Here is a 19822-nt window from a genome sequence, read left to right as displayed (position 1 = left end):
CCAGGGTCCAGCAGAGGCCACTGCAGCAATGAGGATGGCAAAGACAAGGCTTCTCAAATGTGCAGCTTGTAGCCAGGAGGAATTGAGCAGTCCCACCATCCTGCTCCACTGCTCTCAAACATGGCAGCTCAAAACAAACCCCTAGGGTAAATTTTTAGTGTCATAGCTTAGGAAAACCTTAAGATCAGCAAGACACACTGAGCTTCCTGAGAACTTCGGAAGACAACACCGTGCAGCTTTGAGCTTAACTGACATAATCAAAACCAGTCTTTACTCACTTCGAAAATGAAAGTCAAGGTGTTACATGAGCCAACAAAATTTACCAAAAACTTGCAGCACAGGTGGGAAGAGAAAGAAGGATCAGGTTGGTTCCCCCATCAATATTTTGCTGGAGTTGGCAGCTTAACTCTACTTTATTGCTTTTGCTATTCAAAATGAACAGCAAATAGAACCCAGACAATAAGTGCATTTTTTAAACAAAAATTCCTGTACCTGTCGTATTTTTTCCCAGGAATTCTTTCAGCCATCAAATGTTTTTTAAGCAAACCTTAACAGCCGCTTAATATTTTGAAGTAGTTGCGGTCCAGGTATCATCTGCCAACCTCCTGGCTACATTTAGAATCCTCCCACAGCTGAAGCATAACAGACTCCTCTATTAAGACTTAAATCAGCAGTCTCTTTGTCTCCATGCAACTGCTCTTTTACTGAAAATGGTAAGGCAGTACAGAGAGCACAATACGAATTTAAGCAGCAAAGCTGATGCCCCGCTCGACAATTTCTAGTTGTCTAAATGGAAAAATGCAAATTTCCACTTAATTCCTCTCTGGAAATTCTGTTAGCAGCAGAAGTCAGATCTGCAGGCCCTCCCTGCCTGCACCCACGCGATGCAACAGGGCTGGCATTACAGCAGCAGTAACAGAGGTTTCGGTGTTGAGATTCACACGCTCCCTCAGCTGGCTGCCGTCCTCCTAAGGAAAGGGTGAGATGGAACCATTTTTAAGGGCAAGCAGCAAACAGGGCCCATGCTGCTTTACATACGTCTTTTTTTCCTATAAAGGAAATCTCTACTCATGAAAACAAGCTACAGTGCAATTTAAGTCTCCTCACAGGATTCTCAGAAGTTTTATAGATGTGTAATCCTGACATTCCCCACTAACGTTTTCCTTCTGCTCAGTATTATAAGAATGTGGATTTTCAGTGTTACGCATGTTCCCGGCCTCTGCTAAGAACAACAAACATTAGGATTGTTGTGCCAGGTTTCCTTAACGTCTCTGATCTCCATCTTCTTCTACAGTCCAAAACCAGAAACATTCATGTTTATCGTAACTACATTTAACAAAGTAAGGCAAAATCCTGGAAGCCAGGCCTGCTAAGCAGCACGCCCTCATTAACAACTATCTGTGCTGCACAGGTTGCCTTTCAGCGGGATCGCTGCCTGCCCCCTCCACGACTGAAAGGCCTTGTAACATCAGATTATTTGTCACTAAGCAAAATGAGAAATCCATCATCCCCTGACAAATGGTACCTAATGCCATAGGATTAGACAAACATAGAAACCTGACCTTTGACAACTGATTTTATTTAACAGTTCTCAATTGCTGTCAATTACTGAAACACGCAAAAGCAACACTGGGAAAAGAAAGTCAACTACATTTGCATTTAACAATTCTGGAAACCAGTGTTCATGTAGCACAGTGCTCTGCTTGAGATTTTCAGACAGAAACAGTGGTCTGAAACTTTATTTAGAGTTTAAATTAAAATTAAAAAGAACCTTCTGAAATGTTGACAGCTGATAGTTCATGCCTGGCCTTCCCCTCCTCTGCTCCTTGAAAAAGGCACCATTTATCAAGTCTATCAAACTACACCCCTAACAAAACCAGCAATTTTGTTTAAAGGTCACATTTTGTCTATTAATACATGGAGATTACCAGCAATTTTTTTTAAGAAGTTTTTCACCTATACACAACTGTATTTATTCCAGGTAACAGAGCCACTCAATTCCATGTAGACAATCCTTAAAAAAAAAAAATATATATATATAGCAGTTTTCTACCTTAGTCACGCATAGAAGGTAAACACCCTTAAGTTCAATCTGACTTCACACAATAATGACAGCAAGTCAAACTAAAATAAATCAATTCCATTCCCTGAAGGCTGTAGATTTTTCAGATTAGCCTGGTGGTAAATTTCATCTTTCATTTTATCAGAGCTCTAGATAGGAAATACTATAAAACTTCTTTGTTGTTTATTATTTGCTCATTCCATAGAAATGAAAACATGAGTACGTAACTTCCTTAACTCTTCATTTCTTTTGTAGGGCATTCATCAAAGTCTATCAATACTGAGTTCAGAAGTTGAACTAATCTTTCCAAACATTACACCCTGAATTCTGTCTCTCATACTACATTCTCCCTTATCCCGAAGATGTAGAACTGCAAGAGATAAAGTGGATTAAAGACATATTGAGGATTATAGATTATGCAGTTAGAACAAACAGAGGCAAGTATTTCAAATAGCTGACCCTACAGAAAGGAATCACATTCTGTTCTCAAGATGATATACAAAAATAGAAAGCACATTCCACTAGGAAAATATTTACTTAATAATTTATCATTTAAGAACCTTTACTCTACAAATTAAAGTACAAAGACAGCACGTTGAAATGCATGTGAAGATACATTTCCAACCATTATATTACAACTTCAATTTTGACTGTGGTTAGATTTATAAATTTTGCTCTGTTCCAGCATGGGGAACAAAAGTCACACTTCCCTTGATCCCAAAGCCCTACATTTAAAACTGATTCCAGCTCTGAGGCGACAGGAAAGGCCCAAAAACTCAGTACTGCCAAAATGCCTAGAAATAAAAGGATAGGAATCTTTAGGAATCTTTTATAAGGAGTACTTTACTAAGTATCCAACTGGAAAGAAATGCCAGAGAAATGCAAGAATCAATTTAGTCCAGATATTAATAACTTAATGATCTATATCATTAAAATAGCATATAGACAACTTCTGGGGATATTAAACATAGAACTTTGAATAGCAGTAAATTCAGAAATAATACAAGAAAACTTAAGCAAATTCCTTACGTTGCCAAAAAACAAAGTGAAATTCAGTTTAGAAAAACACCAACTAATACAACTGGGAAAAAATAATCCCAAATACAGATATTCAGCATGTGCAAGAAACCTGGGAAATAACAGTGCAGAGAAATAGCACTGACCACAAGAGTTCTAAAGAGGGGGAGGCACTGCAGCCATCCCACTGAATCTAGGAGTAAGGGGGAAGGCCAAATTACTTTTCCCTTTCACCCACTTGCCTCCTTTCCCAAACCAAAGCACACACAGCGGGGCACTCTACCTCACTATCTCTGCTGCAACCCCGGATATGAAATTGGTCCTGTTGCTCGAGACATTGAAAACTATATAAGCAAAAATGTTATTAAGCATTGAATGCTCTACTCAAAGAGCCCAATGGTAATGAAAAAATACCTTAGGTTTTGTTATTCTATATTGCACATCACCACAGAGCTTTTCTATTAACTTTATCTGAAATATCAGGGGTTTAATCCAGAAGTGTAATACATATCCAAAACTAAATAAACATAAGAATATGTTCAATTCCAAGCTATTTACTTTTTATTGACCATGAAGCTTTGGCACGTTTCACTACAAGGGAACCAACTTTGAAGATGCTGGCTATCAGATTAATATTTGCTCTGGTATGATGCCTGTTCATGCCTGGATCAATTGTGCATAATGAGGGGAGACCAACCTTGTATTCATGTCAAATGAGGCCACCTCTGAATTTAGTCTGAAGAGCAGTCAGTCAGTCCTGCTCTCTGCAAAATCCTCAATTAACAAAGTTTCTGCAGCAGGATTGACTGTTCCTTACCAAGTAGAAAATAAAAGTAACTCAGAAATAAAAGATAGACACTTCAAAATCTGTTCCTAGCCACTCACTTCAGTTTCTAGATGCTACGACATTCCTTCATCAGTGTAATAACCTCAAAACTTAAGACTTCTCCATTGCTAATGTAAATTCAAATTCCACTTTCTCAAAATCAGCTCTGAAAGAACACAGGAAGAAAGATTCGGGTTTCGCTGAGTCTCATTCCCTTTCAGAGGAGTTGCTTTGGGATGGGGTTGTCCCCCTCTGTGTTCAGGGGAAAGATCTGTCACACTTGAGATTGAAACACCTGAACAAGCCTTAAACTTGGCCCCGTCTGCCCAAGCAGCAAAGTGCTCCATCCACACACTGTTTGTTGAGTGCAACTGTGCTCATTAAAGATGTGGTAGCCAAGGGACAATGGGACACAGAAAAACGAACTTGCCCTAGGAAACTGGGGCAAGTAGGAAAATTGTATCTTTTCACTGCTCAGCTTATGCCTAACCCACAGTACGGATCCCACTTGCTCAGTTCTCTAATATAGAGGGACTTGCTGCAGTTCTTTTTATTTCTGGCCAACAAGATTTAATCTGGCAGCTCAGATGATATTCTCAGACAGTTTACAGCAATGAAACTTTCTGAGTTTATGGCATCCAAAATATCACCTAACAGCAACTGTGATACACTACCTCTTCCTCAAAGCACACTGAAAGCGCTCCATCTCAACCTTCCCACACACACCTACAAAGGTCTGCTGCCACGCTTTGCCATCAAGCACACTTAGAGACAAATTGAGGATTTGACTCTTGGAGAAGTGCTATGTCAGAGCTTTAGGCACCATCTTCATGTCTGTTCCCAGAAAGACTAACAACCACTTCTCTCCATCAGATCCATAACCAATAGGGGCCCTTTCTTTACCTAGATGCTAGAATGGAATTTGATCTTGAATAAAACACCTGCTAAGGTTTAGGTTTTGTCAAAAGCAGATAGAGATTTCTACCGATTCCCCACTAGAAGTACATCAGAGTAGCAGCTATTTTTTCCCGTCTTGCCTTTCCACTCTTATTGTGCTTTTTAAAGATGAGAATAAATTTCAACCACTGCAGTTTCTTAGCAGTGGGGCAGTGGAGATGATGTTTCTTCTAATAATAGGAAATAAAAATAAATAAATAAATAAATCAAGAAAATACATGGTGCAGAAGGGATGAGGAGGACTCGTGCCTGAATAACAGAGGGAAAGGAGGCCTGTCCTGCAGTGAGGTGTGATGACAGCAGCAGAGGCAGGATGGCACTGGCACACTTCACAGGGCGGATCTCCAACCCGACAGGTCTCATCTTGCTTTCAGAAGTGCAGACAAACAACATTTACAACACACTGAAGGAGTTTCAAGTGATGAAAAGATGTAATTTTTCCTCTTTCTAAATACATCTGATTTTCTATATTGAGATTTTCAATAACCTCTGCAAGCCATTCTACCTGGAATGCCTGTTTTTACACATGCACGGGTGAGTTTTATCACCCTCTTGTGGAAAAACAAGTGAACTGTATCTGTCAGAGGTCAGAAGTGGAAAGCAGAGTGCAGAAAACGGTCACAAAGAAGGGAAAAGAAAGGGAAAATACTTGCTAGGTGGAATAGAAGGGAAATGCAGGAAACAACAGTAACCAGTGATACAGTGCCACATCAGCTCCTGTCAGCAAAACCCACCTGCAAAAGGTTCTTTGAAACACCAGAAGATAACAACCAGCTGCTAAATTTCCTCCCCTTGGTAACATTCACTGTGTTCATCAAGCAGATTATGTTCCCTATGTTGGTTTCAAGGGTTGCCTCAACTGTAACCATCATCTTCCACACCTTTGTTCCCACCGATGGAAAAGATAGATGCTCTAAACTGAACTCAGAAAACACTTCCTACATACATTTTCTGCTTTAAAAACATTCTGCATGTAAAATTTGTGCCCTGCTGTAATTTGGAAGTGGAGAGGACAGGAGAAACTTGCCAACTAATGGAAGTTTAGACATTACCTCCTACTGGTTAACAAAACAGAACAGAAATAAGAATATTTAATTGCCCTAAAATCCTTCCTTCATTTCCTGACTATCCCCACTATCAACTTGAATTGACATCCAGAATTTTGAAAGCAACAAATTCATTGCAACCTGCATTTAAAAACTTGAAAAACGTAAGCTGGGTTGGTACAAGCACACAAGGGAGAAGAAAATTAAAAGTTGATACTAAAATGAGACAAATAACACTGCAGAGACAAAAAGACATCCCAAGAAGAAAAAAAGAAAAGAAAAAAAAAAAGAAAAAGGCAGCTCAGATGAGAACAATACCACAGGCATGGTGAAAATAAGGGAACATCTCACACATCTCTCTGCAGCTTCCTGAAAACCTCCCCACAGAAAACCACAGACCATGTCCAACACAAAACACAGTTGTTTCTTCTTACTAACACCTGTCTTTTCCTTCATGCACCTCAACAAGTTCCAAACCCATTCTTAATTATCAATCTCTGATCTTCTTAATCATAGCAAAAACTGCAGAAGCACTTTTCCCCCACGTTACACAATGAACTACTTTCATATCCACACACCATTCACAGCGAACAGCACAAAATGGGTAACTATGCAACAACATTTATTTCATTGTCTTAACGCTTCACAAAGATATGGGATTTTTCTGAATAAAATTACAGCCTGTGAGTGCTTAACCATCACCTCCAATGGAGCAGTCAAACCCTAAGAATGAGCACTTCACTGCCAGCTACACACAGTTCTCTGCACTTACTCATCATCCCTGAGGTATTGCTGATGATTTCCTTTAGCTTCCCCAAAATGCCACCAACTAAGGAAGGCGATATCTGTGAATGATGCTTTGCAGTAAATGCACCTGCTTCTTAAACCTTCAAATTTTATGGTTCAAACTCACCAAATAATGCACAAACTTTTATTATGTGAATAACAAACTGCTTGCCTCCACTTCTCTTGTCACTTGTACAGCAACAAAGTATCACACTAAATTGCTAAAACAAACTCTCCAGGTCAGAGGATACATGAAGCCACTGTTACAGATGAGCTGGCAACACGACCCATGATGTTCATCACAGCTCACAGCAAATTGCTATTCTGCTTTTCCTTTCAGAAAGCTACCCGGAAAAGCCTCATTCTCCATTTTCTGACCATTTCAGCTTGTACAACGAGTCCTTTTCACTGTGGTCCTTCTCTGCCATAAACTCCAGCAGACACCAGGGAAGGTGTCAGGCACATCACCTTCAGGGAGAACTATTGCAGCTGAGCACCCGACATACAGATCAGAAAAGACAGAACAGTGACGAACAATAAATGGTTTAAATGCAAGGTAATGATTCTGTTTTATTCAAATGTACTAATACAAACATCAAAAGCTGTTGAAGTGTTTTAAAATGAAATTATTATATACTTTGTTCACAAGCGACACTATTTAATATAGCAGTTAATTAGCATGAGACACGCTGTGACTTGAAAAATAAACTTCTACAGGAGGTTGAAAATACATTCTTTGATTAAAAACATCTAAGAACATTAAAAAAAATCAAAATTATACACATCACTGCCATTGAAAAACCCTACAGCAAGCTATTATTATAAATCATTAATACTTCTGATCAAAACCAGTTCCCCTGTAGCTCAACTTCAAGGCTTTACTCAAAACAATTCTTCCATCAAGTGCAGCAACCCAGGGGCACTGGGTATTTTGCTCTCATTCCTTGGACAGCTACCACAGCTTTCCAAAACATCTTTCAGACTCTCAGACGTATGTAGCTGCAGCAGCATTTTATTTCATTTCTCAGCAGAAAACCAAGCTCAGAAGTTACCAACTCTACATAGAGGTGCATCACCGTACCAGTTCTGCTGATTCAACCGAAAGGGCACAGGATACTGAAGCAAATGACTACAATTATGAAGGCTTAAAATAAAGAAACAGGAGGAAAAACGTTGTTAAACAATCTGATCCCCAAAACACTTCCCCCTGAATACGTGAGACAGTGTGGTGTATGATTGGGAACCTCTCCCATGAGCTTTGCCTCCAGTACAAAAATCACACAAGTGCATCTACAACAACCAGCAACACAGCCACAGACAAACCCTGCCACAGACTTCTGACACAAGGCACTAGCATTCTTGTAAAAGATTTTCCTTAAGCTTTTAAGAAATAACACATGTCCTTTGCTGATATTTTTAATTGATTACCAAGATCATGCAGTTTCCCAAACCCATAGAAGCCCAACCCTACCAAAATTCACTGAACTCAGTGAGTTCTCCTGCGTGTGCAATAAAAAAAAATATTGCACAACTGAGCCAAAGAAACAGCAATCACTTGAATGAGCAAACTGTGGGTGAAGGGAAGTCACCCTGAGCCTAAATAGAGTTTATTGTCCTCCCACTCCCCAGAAAGTGCAAATGAAAGTGCCCATTTTTCAGGAAGACGCGTGCTTACAATGGATGAACACGAAGGCACTGCCTCCCTGCTATAAAACTGCATTGATGGACAAAAGTAGCATCCAGGTACTGAAACTTAAAAACAAAACAGACAAATAGAATAAGTTTCATATGTGGACTTTTTCTATTATATTAAATAAGTTGCTTGTATACACAGATGTGTATTATACACATTTGATACGCATAAGCACAAGCAATAAATCACACTCGTGACTCCAGAGCTTTGGAAAACATGCACAGAGTCACAGAATCACCAAGGTTGGAAAAGACCTCCAAGATCATCCAGTGCAACCATCCATCCATCACCAGTATTTCCTACTAAATCACATTCCTCAGTACAACATCTGAACCTGCAGGGTCAGTGACACCACCACCTTCCTGGGCAGTCCATTCCAGCACCTGACCACTCTACCTGAGAAGTATTTCCTAAGATCCAAACTCAATCTCCTCTTGAGCATTTAGAATATAAAGCTCCAAATGGTTATCTGTAATAAAGGCAGCACTGTACTTCAGCAAGCATAGAAATAATTGTGTGGCTAAAACAGAATCTGTATTTGTTAAAAATACTTTAGGAAAAAGGAACATAGGAGGTACTTATTACAGAAACAGGAGGTTTCATTACAGACTCATCCTAGAGATTCATTTGGACACAGAGCACTTCAATATTATTAGAGGAATAATTAACACTGAGAAGCATATCATAGAAACATGCCACACAAACACAGATCGAAAACAATTGCTTCTGATGATGGTGAAGTCCAGATATTCCTGAAAGTCATCATCAAGATTTTAGACTCAATGTTGTGAAGAGTACAGAAATATTTCCTACATAGTAATTGCAAGTCACTTTGGTTTTAAAGATAACTAAAAAGTAAGAAGTGGGAACAATCATTCCTTAACGTTTCTGCAAGCAGAGTGAGAAATTCAGGAAGGAAGAGAACTACACTGAAGGTCTGGGCAAGGGAAACATGGGCCAAAGGAAGAGTTCTCTGATCTAAATAGACCAAGGAACAAATACATAAAGACAACTGAATGGAAACAGAGATTGTTAGAATATGAAGGCTAAGCCAACAGGATTTCTCACCAACTGCACTCTCACTACTACACTGTCAGTGTACAAAGGTTGTGTTTTACTAAGACACTGACTTGCAAGGCAATGTTTCCACAGATACACATTTTCTGTAAATGTAGTTGAACAGAACTGCATTCTGGACACGAGAGACAAGAGCATACAGAGAAACTTCCACAGAGCAGAATGTAATTGCCAAATTGATTTTAGAACAACCAGAAACGTTTCAGATCACTGGAAGAAACTATTCTACACTACAACCACCAGATGTTTACAGAATTGAAGAGGACATTAAATACATCACCAAAAAAGAACTGCCAAGAGCACAAGGAGAGGTGAAGAGTTTAACCGTGCACGACAGGAACTCCACACACCATAAGGCCAAAAGCAGGGATAAACCCTACTTCCTTTTGGAACTGTGGCCCTTTTCCCAAATCTTACAGGGACAGAGCCTGCTATGTCTGCTCTTATTTCAGCCAGAACAAGTACAAAATTCTGCACAGAAGCTCCAAGACTGATGTTTGATTCATCATTATGTGCAGAATAGACCATGTTCCAAAGTCTCTTTCAGACAACAAATGAGGATTTATTTCCACTTATGGAAATAAAGCAAAATTTGATTTTGCAAGTCACAGCCATTATGATCCTCTATTCTTGTTTGTAAATTAGGAGAAAGTATTAACTTTAGATATTTTCTTAATAGTTAATTGATATTTGTAAAGCACTCCAAATTTCATAAATGGGCACTAGCATAGAAATGACAAGCAGCCAACTCTCATGCAATTCAACAGAAAATACAAGCTTTCTTCCTCTACAACTCAGATAATAACTACCATTTCCCATACGTACATTTCTTCAGACTGAAATATTCTTAATGCATGATAAAGAGGATTTTTTTTCTAATCAAATGTATTTGAGAAGGGACACATCTTGCAATTCTCACTTAGGCAAAAGTCCTCCAGAGTTGAAAGGATCTTTGACTATTTAGGAACTTCAGCATTTGGCCTACAGATAGGATTCATAAGAAAAGCTTATAATAAAATCACACCTATAGGGAAATAATATAATGATCAAAAGCAAACAGCAAGTGAAAGATTTTCCCTTACTGACTATGCAGCGCTCTTTTGTTGCCACTACAGCAATTCTTTAATGCCATGGAAACTATCTGATAAATGCATAAGAAGCTCAATAAATTTCATAATATTGAGGTAGCAAAGCAATTGGTATTGTTGACAGAGAACTTCTGTTCTGAGCACCTCTTTTAAGAAGGAAAAATTGCCTAAAATAAAAATTATAGTTTGAGCTGAGGCCTGTTTTCAATAAAAATAAACCTGGAAGTAACTACACTGCATTGGAATACTGGAAAATGTGGGAGAATGGCAGGAAACAAGAGGTGCCTCTTGAAATGATAAAAATGGGATACATCACTTTAATATTTAACTGCCTTTCTTTGATATGGTTTGCTTTACCTTATTATGCATTTTTAATGAGAATAGGAGGATGAGAAGAATACTGTGAATCACATGCTAGTTTTCTGCCCAATTCTGTTCAACGTTTATTTGTAAGCCATATGATCTTTGCAGTCTCCTGCATGCATGTCTTCATACTCTGGACACCCCCCTAACATGACAGATACTGCCAGAAACAGGAATGGACTTGCTCTGCTTTTACAGGTAATAATGAGATTGGTCTGTTTTCACGTGCTCTGTATTACAACGTGTAATACTGTTGTATTCCTACCTGCCTTCCTCCAAAGACTTGTAAGTTAAGAGCATCTACAGAAAATGAAAGTGAAAGAAGCTTTGGTAAGTACCACCCCTTTCCAATGCACACACAACACACACCACCACTTCCGCTGCGGAAGCCTGCTTTGAGGCATGCCACAAACTCAGCTAACAAACTCTGTGTGGGTGTGCCTAAGGCACACAGGTGGATGTTGTCATTTCAAGATAAGGGCCCCTCACCAGGCCTGCCACAAACCAGTTACTTCAGGGACCTGCCAACCCTGCTGATACCAACAGCCTCATTTCCTCATTGCAGTCTTTCAATACATAAAGGGAGCCTACAGACAAGAGAGCAATCAACTCTTTGAAAGGGTTGATAACTGCAGGACAAGGGGAAATGGTTTCAAGTTGAGGGAGGGAAGATTGAGGTTGGATGTCAGGGGGAAGTTCTTTATAGAGAGAGTGGTGAGGTGCTGGAACAGCTGCCCAGAGGCGTTGTGGATGCCCCGTCCCTGGAGGTGTTCAAGGCCAGGTTGGATGGGGCCCTGGGCAGCTTGGGCTGTGGAAGTTGGTAGCCCTGCCTGTGGCAGAGGGTTGGAGATTCATCATCCTTGAGGTCCCTTCCAACCCTGGCCATTCTGCGATTCTGTGAAGAGCCTCTTTAAAAGTTAAGACGAAATGAAAAGCCCTGTAACACAGGGCAGGACACATCAGACAAGAGCATGCAGGAACCTCAGTGCATGTGAGATTTAAACCTTTTTACGAGTACATTATATATATATATAAACAACAGGCCAACTGTACCACAGCTCCTGTTTGTGATTCTTGTACCATTCCACTTGAAACAAAGGAGGACAGACTGCTTTTGAAACATTAGATTCAACATTAGTCATAAAACAACTCCAAATTATCACAGAACAGCCTGGGTTGCAAAGGACCACAGTGCTCATCCAGTTTCAACCCCCTGCTATATGCAGGTTGCCAACCAGCAGACCAGGCTGCCCAGAGCCACATCCAGCCTGGCCTTGAATGGCTCTAGAGATGGGGCATCCACAGCCTCCTTGGGCAACCTGTTCCAGTGCTTCACCACCCTCTGTATGAAAAACTTCCTCCTAACATCCAACCTAAACCTCCTGTTTAGTCAGAGCGCAGTAAATAACAACAGTTAAATTATCAGAAAAAAAGTCTTGACTGTAAAAGAACAGAGGACACAAAAGTCTTGACTGCATGAGGAGTTTTTTTTGGCTTGGGGCATATGAGAGTCTTAATTCAGCCCAACAGGGCCTCAAAAGGCTCCTGCATCTCATAAATACATTAAACGTTTGTTCACAAAGAGCTAAACAATGCACACACTTATGTTAATTAAAAAAATAATAATAATAAAACACACAGTAACAACCTCACTCCCCTATGCTTTAAGTAGAATAAGCACCACTGAAAACTCCAGTCTTTCTCACTACATTTCCTAAATGGCAAGTTATCATTCAGCCTTGTACATAACACTGAAACACATTCTGTCTATTTCTGTTTCCTGAGACATTATTATTATCAAATAAACAACAGCTCCAACTTATCTGTTCTTGCAGTACAGGCACATACGTCCACAGAAAGGAACAGACTGCATTAAAACACTACCAAACAAGCCATTTCGCTGTATATGACTCTGCCCCTGGGGAAAGGAATGAGAGCAGATAAGATGTGACAGATGCGCAGTCACGTCACTTAATACACAACTGGAAGGTGCTCAAATCATTATGGTGACAGGCACGGTATAAAAACTTGCAAAGAATGGACAAAGCATTCATCTAGTTTGCTGCATACTTTGTTCTTGTAATGAAAGAAGATACTGAAGTCCACGCAGGTGCTTCTCTGAGAGAAAATATAGGCTGTAACTATCAGTATGAGATATAGTTCGAGGGGAGCAGGAGAGAAGAGGGGAACAGGAGAGAAGAGCACAGCACGTGTGGCTTAGTCTGCAAAACTCTTCCACCACAAATATAAAATGTTTAAGGTCAAATTCAAGGTCTGTCCTCTAAAAATTTCCTGTACCGAAATATTTTTAAACAGGTTTAATGGAACTTGAAACTTACCCAAAACAAGGAGTATACTTAGCAACTGGAGATCTCCAAGCTGATCTCATTATTCAGTCTTAAGAAAAGCTATTTTGCAAAAAAAAAAAAAAAAAAAAAAAAAATCTTCTTTTTTTTTTTTTACTTTAAAGATCAAAATAATAAGAATAAAGTAGGAAATCATGTGGTTACTGAATAAAGTAATAGGACTAGTTCCTTGTTGGAGGGTAAGTGCAAGCCCAAAAGTTTAAAGATCAGGACCTTCAGACAATTGTCCAGGAAAAGCATGAAAAATGCAGACGAAATGACTTCTTTCAGGTTAAATAATCCTAAATGTTACAGTAATCAAAGTAGATCAAGAATAACTCTAAATAGTAGCACAGTTTTTAACTGTTGGTGTCCCTTCAGCAGGGACCAATACCACTGCTGTTTCAGATGCATCCTTAGGCCCAAACCCTGCAAAACGATCTGTACAGAGCCCTGTGCCTACAGGACTCTGCATTAAGTCAAAGGGGGAAAACCAACTCACAGGATCAGATTCTTAATTTGAAGCTGGACCACTGTAACTCATTATGACACTAATCATAAATATCTCAGTAACTCTCTCTGTGCCCCATCTGTTTTATCTTATTACAGCTTTATATCTCAATCCACAGGACTAGCTACAGCAATCAAAATAAGCACCTGCACACACCTCTGTTTCTACAAGACCATGTCCTCAGCCAAAGCCAACCTTTTCTTATGTCTGTGCACACACACACAGTGTTCCCTGAACAGGACTATACAATATAACCAAATAATTTAAGCATTTATTCAAATACAAATCTAAATCTGTTTTCAGTAATGTAGCCACTTAAGCCAAAGGACAAATTCTGTTTACTGAAATATAATAAGTTGTATTTTTAAGGGAAATTACCTGCATCTCAAAAATGAACTGCAAAAAAAATGGGGTTTTAAATGACTTTAAATGAACATTTGCTTCTTTATCTTATTTTCACCAAACAACTGGAAAAGTTCATAGAAGAAAATTCACTACAAACCAGAACACCAAATCCAACAGCACTAGCAGAGAGGCTGAAAAATGGTGAGTAGAGGAAGCACTCCAGGCCCACCCTGCTCTCCCAGTCTCCTCTACTTCCAAATCAGCCCTTGCCAGCTTAACACAGCGGGGTTAGATGGTCTTTTGCACCTTTCTTTTGAGCAAGTTTCTTATTTGTACATTCTCACACACACACCACAGAAAGAAGTCTCAACTATTTTAATGACAACTCCAGCAGAACAAATCCTACAATCCAAGTTTAATTTAATTTAAGAGATACACATAAACTATCTGATTATTTTTTTTTGCAACTTGTCTGTTCTTATGAAGAACCAAGGTTACAAACCAAACCAAAGTGCAATTACACATTCATTACATATTTCAGTACTGATTACCAAATTTATCAAATGGGTAAAGGAAGAGATCTGGGAAATCTACATGCCCACAAAGCAAAAATGAACAGGCCGAATATTAAACCTATTCATCTTTCTATTTTCCAGAATAATCAGCACAAATTGTGCTTAGCTCCATTCCATGTAACAGAAAAGAAGAATGGCAATGAAAAAGATTCCCCAAACTGAGTAAGAATTCAGTGAAAGGAAACGTTTCTAGAAGGCGATTCCTTCCACCATACCAAACATAATTCTGAGAGGAGCTGCTGGCCCCTGGATTTGTACTGAAATTCAGTGCCAAACAGGATTTAGAGCAAACATTTGAGATATTAGAGAGATACTGTCAGCCTTTTAAGATCTGTAAGCTGGATCATCATTTCCTTTCCCAAATTAGAAGTTAAAATTTTCCCGCAGCAACCCAAGTGGAGCAGGCATACGCAGCCTGTCCTCACAGTTGTGTCTTGCCTAAGACCTGATCTTCCTCTTGAGATGCTGCAGTGCATGGCACCTCTCAATTCCAAAACCCAGCAGAAGCCAAGAGCTGCATGCAAGTTCCCCCATGCTCACAGGGCAGCTTGGCCTCACCATAACTATTGCTCAGTTTATCTGTTGAGCATTCACAAACTAAAATACAGCATGGGTGCCTTGAAAATTCAAGTCATCATACGGGTTAACATTAGCATTTAAAACTTCCAAAAGTATTGCAAACAATTACCACACCCTCAAGTCACAGATAAAATGTTCTGTACAGCTTAAATACATACATTTCTGGCATGAAACATTCCTCATTACTGGCAAAATTTCCATGCAATTTCTGGCAACAGAACACTTTGAGTTTAGAAGTCAACCATAGATTAAAACCATTTAGACTTATGGTTGTTAGGTTTTTTGGATATTTTAATTAAAAATCATTGTTGAGCTTACCTTTCAGCAGAGGCAGAGGAGTTAACTCAATAGGCTTGCCCTGAGACCTAAACTGGGAGGAGCTTTGTGACCTCTTCTGTCTGGCTTTTCTGACGGACTTCCGAGAAAATCCGTCTACTTTATCCACTGATGGAGGAGTAGTTGGTGCTGAGGACATATCCCTACTGAAGGAAAACAAGTATTACAAAAACGTTCCAAAATTGATGAAATGGATAAAGATTAACTGACATTTTCCAACCCCCTTGCTCTGCCTTCGCTGTTCTCCTGACAACTTATCCAGACAGACTGTCTGGGAGATAACCCACCAATACACATGCAGGTCTTATGGAATAAATTATAGGAATGGTGCAATTGTTCTTCTCTCTCCCTTGTTTCATCTGCCTCATTTTTACCAAAAACCCTACAACAGGAAAAATTCTGACCTAATGATGACATCATTATGTCAACAGAACTTCATACACCTGTAGACTCGACAAAGGATTGAAGCTTAGAACTCATGCTGGAAAGCATGATGCAAGCTAAATGATCTCAAGAACGTATATGGTATATATATATGGTAACTCAAGAAGGTATAAATATCTTTGTCTTTACTTTGTCTTTGACTTTAGAGTCATCAAAGTGCACAAAAGAAAAAAATCACCTTATTTACCATACTTACATATAAGACTTTATAGCAACACTAAAAAGTACCACAAGAAGTAGTGCCACACTTCACAATTTCAGCAAAACTGACAAAACTTCACATACTGCTCTTTACTCTCCATTTCAGACTTTCTGTTTTTGTACTGAGTCTCTTAGCACACAGTTATTCCATGCTCTGGCATTTCAGCAATAATAGCAGTATGGTAGCCATAATAGTTCTAAGGGCACAAGCCAGACAAGGTTTGCCGAGAGGCAGAGAGCCAAAAAAGGCTTCTGTGAGCAGAAGTTTGTTTGTTTCCCAACTCTATCAGCTGGTCTGAGAAATAAGCATTGCTTCTTCCTATAAAACATGCCCTAGTAATGCTGCTGTAGCTAATTCCATACTACTGAGAAATACCAAAAGCTTTTAAAGAGTAAATTCCTCCAACTAGCTATTGTATTTAGCAGCCTGTCTGGCCTGTTAAAAAGACACATTGCATCTTGGTGCAATACATGAGTAATACTTCAGGAAAACAAGACAGGAGGAATTTCGGCCTACGTATTTCAAGCAGCTCTGCATACAGTTAACTTCACCAGCGTGTGCACCTCTATTATTCGTATTAGCAATGCCATTATTAGGCAGAGCACTCTGCCAGTTTCAGTAGGGCCACACACTCATGCAAAGTTAAGCATCGGCATAAGCACTTGCAGGATCAGGGTCTTAGAACATGTCCTTGGAAAGCATTACTCATCCTCAATGTCTGTTGACTTCAATTACCACAGTGACTCGCAGGCTAAAAGAAGTTGATTCCACACGATCGAGAACGCTTTCAAGTACTTATTTTATTAAAATATTTGGTTACTCATACGCTGCATAAATTATTAAAGCCATTGAAACAGACATTATTATTCAGATCCGTCTTTTACAAGAAATAGAAAGTACAATTTAAGGCAACTGTAAGCAAGTTCAGAAAGATAAGAACTGTTTAATCCAAAATTATATATATGTGCACTAAATCTCTCAAAAATGGAAGTACAAACTCCACAGCTTCTCCAAGGCAGCATGTGCAGCACCAGATGCTGAGCTGTGCAGCTGGCACTGCTGTCACGAGAAAGCCTCACACCATCTTTTTCATTTTTCCTAAGGTCCTCCCCACCACCAGCTTATACTTTCCAAATATAATATAGTGTCAGCAATGCGATCCCATCCCTTACACAAGGTTTGTTAGCCATCCAGGGGGGAAGAAATGCCCCCATCAGCGGGGCATCCAGGCCCCAGCAGAGATTAACAAATAAAGAAGTCTGATAAACTGAAATAGAACGGCCTGCGCTCCGACACCCGCTTCTAAGGTTCCAAAGCTCCGCCAAAAATATATCTAAGCACAAAGTTACCTGTTACATAAACCCAAATTATGGAAAATAGCAGCAGAAACACACAGCTAAAAGCCAGAGCCGATGGCCTTGTTTCATCTCATCGAAAAGATTCCACTGCCTGTCACGTGTGTGGCTGAAGTGTAACCATCCCTGCACTCTCTCTCTCGAGATGAAATCACCAAAATAATAACAATGCTAATAACAACGAGCAGCGAGCGGAGCGGATGGCCCAGCTGCAGGATCATGGTGTCAGCGCTGAGCCTCACCAGCATTTCTCCACTGTAAATTTAGTAACAGTTTCCCTCACCTGCGTTATAAATTATTAAAGCCTCATTCTAATTCCACAAGGCTGCATCCAGCCTGACAACCCCGTGGTAAACACCGATCCCTTTTTTTTTTTTCATCCTTTCGATGATGAACGCGCTGTAAGGGCAAAACACGCGATTCCAGCGGGGTGGGGGGAGGAAAAAAAAAAAAAAAAAAAAATCCCCAACAACCTGAGATTATTTAATGCGTATAGGAAAGCTGTGGAGCTTAAGCGCCGTCTCTCCCAAGGAGGGGCCGTATTCTCGCAGGATGGAGTGCCGGGAGGAAGGAGAAGCCACGCACCCCAGATCGGGGGGGGGGGGGGGGGCGAGGCGAGGGGACGTGAAAATAGCGACGGAACGCACCGGGAGGCCCGGGCCGCCACGCCGCCATCCGCTGCCTCCCGCCCGCTGCCATCGGCTGTCATTTCCCGGCGGGAGCCCCGCAGCTGGAACACGTCCTCCCGCAGCCCCCTCACCGCCACCCTCCTCTTCCCCCGGGCCTCCTCCTCCCCGTGCCGCGATGGAGTTACCTTGACCCTCCCGGTTGAGAAGCCGGAGACGGGGGGGAGGCGGCGGCGGCGGCCTGAGCCGGGCTCGGCGGAGCGCGGCCGATGCCTGGAGTGCGGTACGCGCCGGGCTCGGTCCCCGCCGCGGCGGCGCAGCAGCCTGTAGGCCTCGGCGGCGTCGGCGGCCTCCCCGGCGCAGGGCGGCGTTGGCGGCGGCTTCAGGAGCGGGCGGCTGCTCGGGCTGCGCTCAGTCCCATGCACTCGGCGCGGCCCCCTGCCTGCGACGCCCGCTGCCTCACTCACATTCCCGGCGGAGCCCTGCGGAGGGGCCCCGAGGAGGCGGCGGAGGGGAAGGGGGGGCAAAGGGGGGGGGAGAAACGCGGGGGGAGCCGAGCCGAGGCGAGGGGGAGCGGCGGGCGCGGTGCGGGCGGCCCCGCGAAGGGAGGGCAGGCCTCTTCCGCCGGCGGCTGCCTCAGGTGAGCGACGGGGTCCCGGCGGGCGTCGGGGTCGCGCTCCGGCTCGCTCCTATTGTCGCTCTCAGCGGGCTCCGGCCATGGCACTCGCTCGCACACACGCACGCACACACGCTCCCTCCCTCGCTCACAACCAAGCGTGCTGCCACCGCCCCCCGCCCTCCGTTCCCGCCCACCCGAGCGCCGCCGCCGGGACGCGCCGCCTCATTGGCGCCCGCCGCTGCCGCCGGGACAGCCGGGAAAGGAAGGGGAGCGCGGCCGGAGGAGGAGAGGGCGGCGGCGGCTCGCGGCGCTGTGGCCGGCGGCCCTTCTCGCCCATCCGCGGGCCGGGCGGGAGCGAGGCACATCGGCTGAGGTAAAAACCTTGAAATCCGTGAGGGAAACCCCCGTATTCCCGAGGTTAAAGCTAATATTCCCGAGGTAAAACCCTCTAATCCTGAGGTAAAACGCCGCACTGGGCCCTGTGCGGGGCTTGGAGACCCTTCTCGGGGCTGCGGGCGGGACGGTTCCACCGCGGTGTCCAGAGGGACGCTCGGAAGGACGCTCCCAGGGGCGCTCCCTCAGCGCCCGCCGTGCTCTGAGCGCTCCACACAGATTCCCGCCCTCAGGGCTCTCCAGCCACCCCGGCTCCCTTTTTTGTCACCTTTCCTAAAGTGTATTTATAGATGTGGCAGCCAGCAGGATGGCTGGGTGCAGGTAGCATCAAGAACTGTCGGAGTGCTGTTTAAATTCGTTTACTTGGGAAGCCTGATTTCTATCAGAACGCAAGCAGTGGTGTTCATGTGGCTGCTGTGTTTAAAAATGCTGTTCTCTATGGTGTTTGTATTTCTGGTAGGAAAAGAAAAAGGAATCTAGAGGCTGCGGTGCTGGGTTGGTGTAGCCAAAGGCCTCTGATGCACATGAAGGGCAGTTTGAGGCAGTTACATCCCCTGCCTGTTCGGGTACTGAGTGC

At 42.2% G+C, this 19822-nt stretch overlaps 1 protein-coding gene across 3 annotated transcripts in view; it reads right to left on the bottom strand.

Moving 5' to 3' along the window:
- Nucleotides 1–19012, bottom strand: part of PPP2R5E (protein phosphatase 2 regulatory subunit B'epsilon) — a 70542-nt gene extending 51530 nt beyond the window's left edge. The window contains exons 1-2 of one of the 3 annotated variants that reach the window (XM_048947753.1): nucleotides 18422–19012; nucleotides 15589–15752 (exon numbers count right to left, since the gene is read on the bottom strand). In XM_048947753.1, the coding sequence (XP_048803710.1) occupies nucleotides 15589–15745 (157 nt within the window). In that variant the 5' untranslated portion in view covers nucleotides 15746–15752; nucleotides 18422–19012. The remainder of the gene's footprint in view (nucleotides 1–15588; nucleotides 15753–18421) is intronic. The other 2 variants (XM_048947751.1, XM_048947752.1) reach the window with 2 other exon arrangements.
- Between the last annotated feature and the right edge of the window lie 810 nt (nucleotides 19013–19822).

This window comes from Lagopus muta, chromosome 6 (assembly GCF_023343835.1).
Source record: "Lagopus muta isolate bLagMut1 chromosome 6, bLagMut1 primary, whole genome shotgun sequence".
In the NCBI taxonomy this organism is placed as follows: Eukaryota; Metazoa; Chordata; class Aves; order Galliformes; family Phasianidae; genus Lagopus; species Lagopus muta.
Note: the sequence above shows the minus strand (reverse complement) of the source record. Positions and strands in the feature narration are given on the sequence as shown.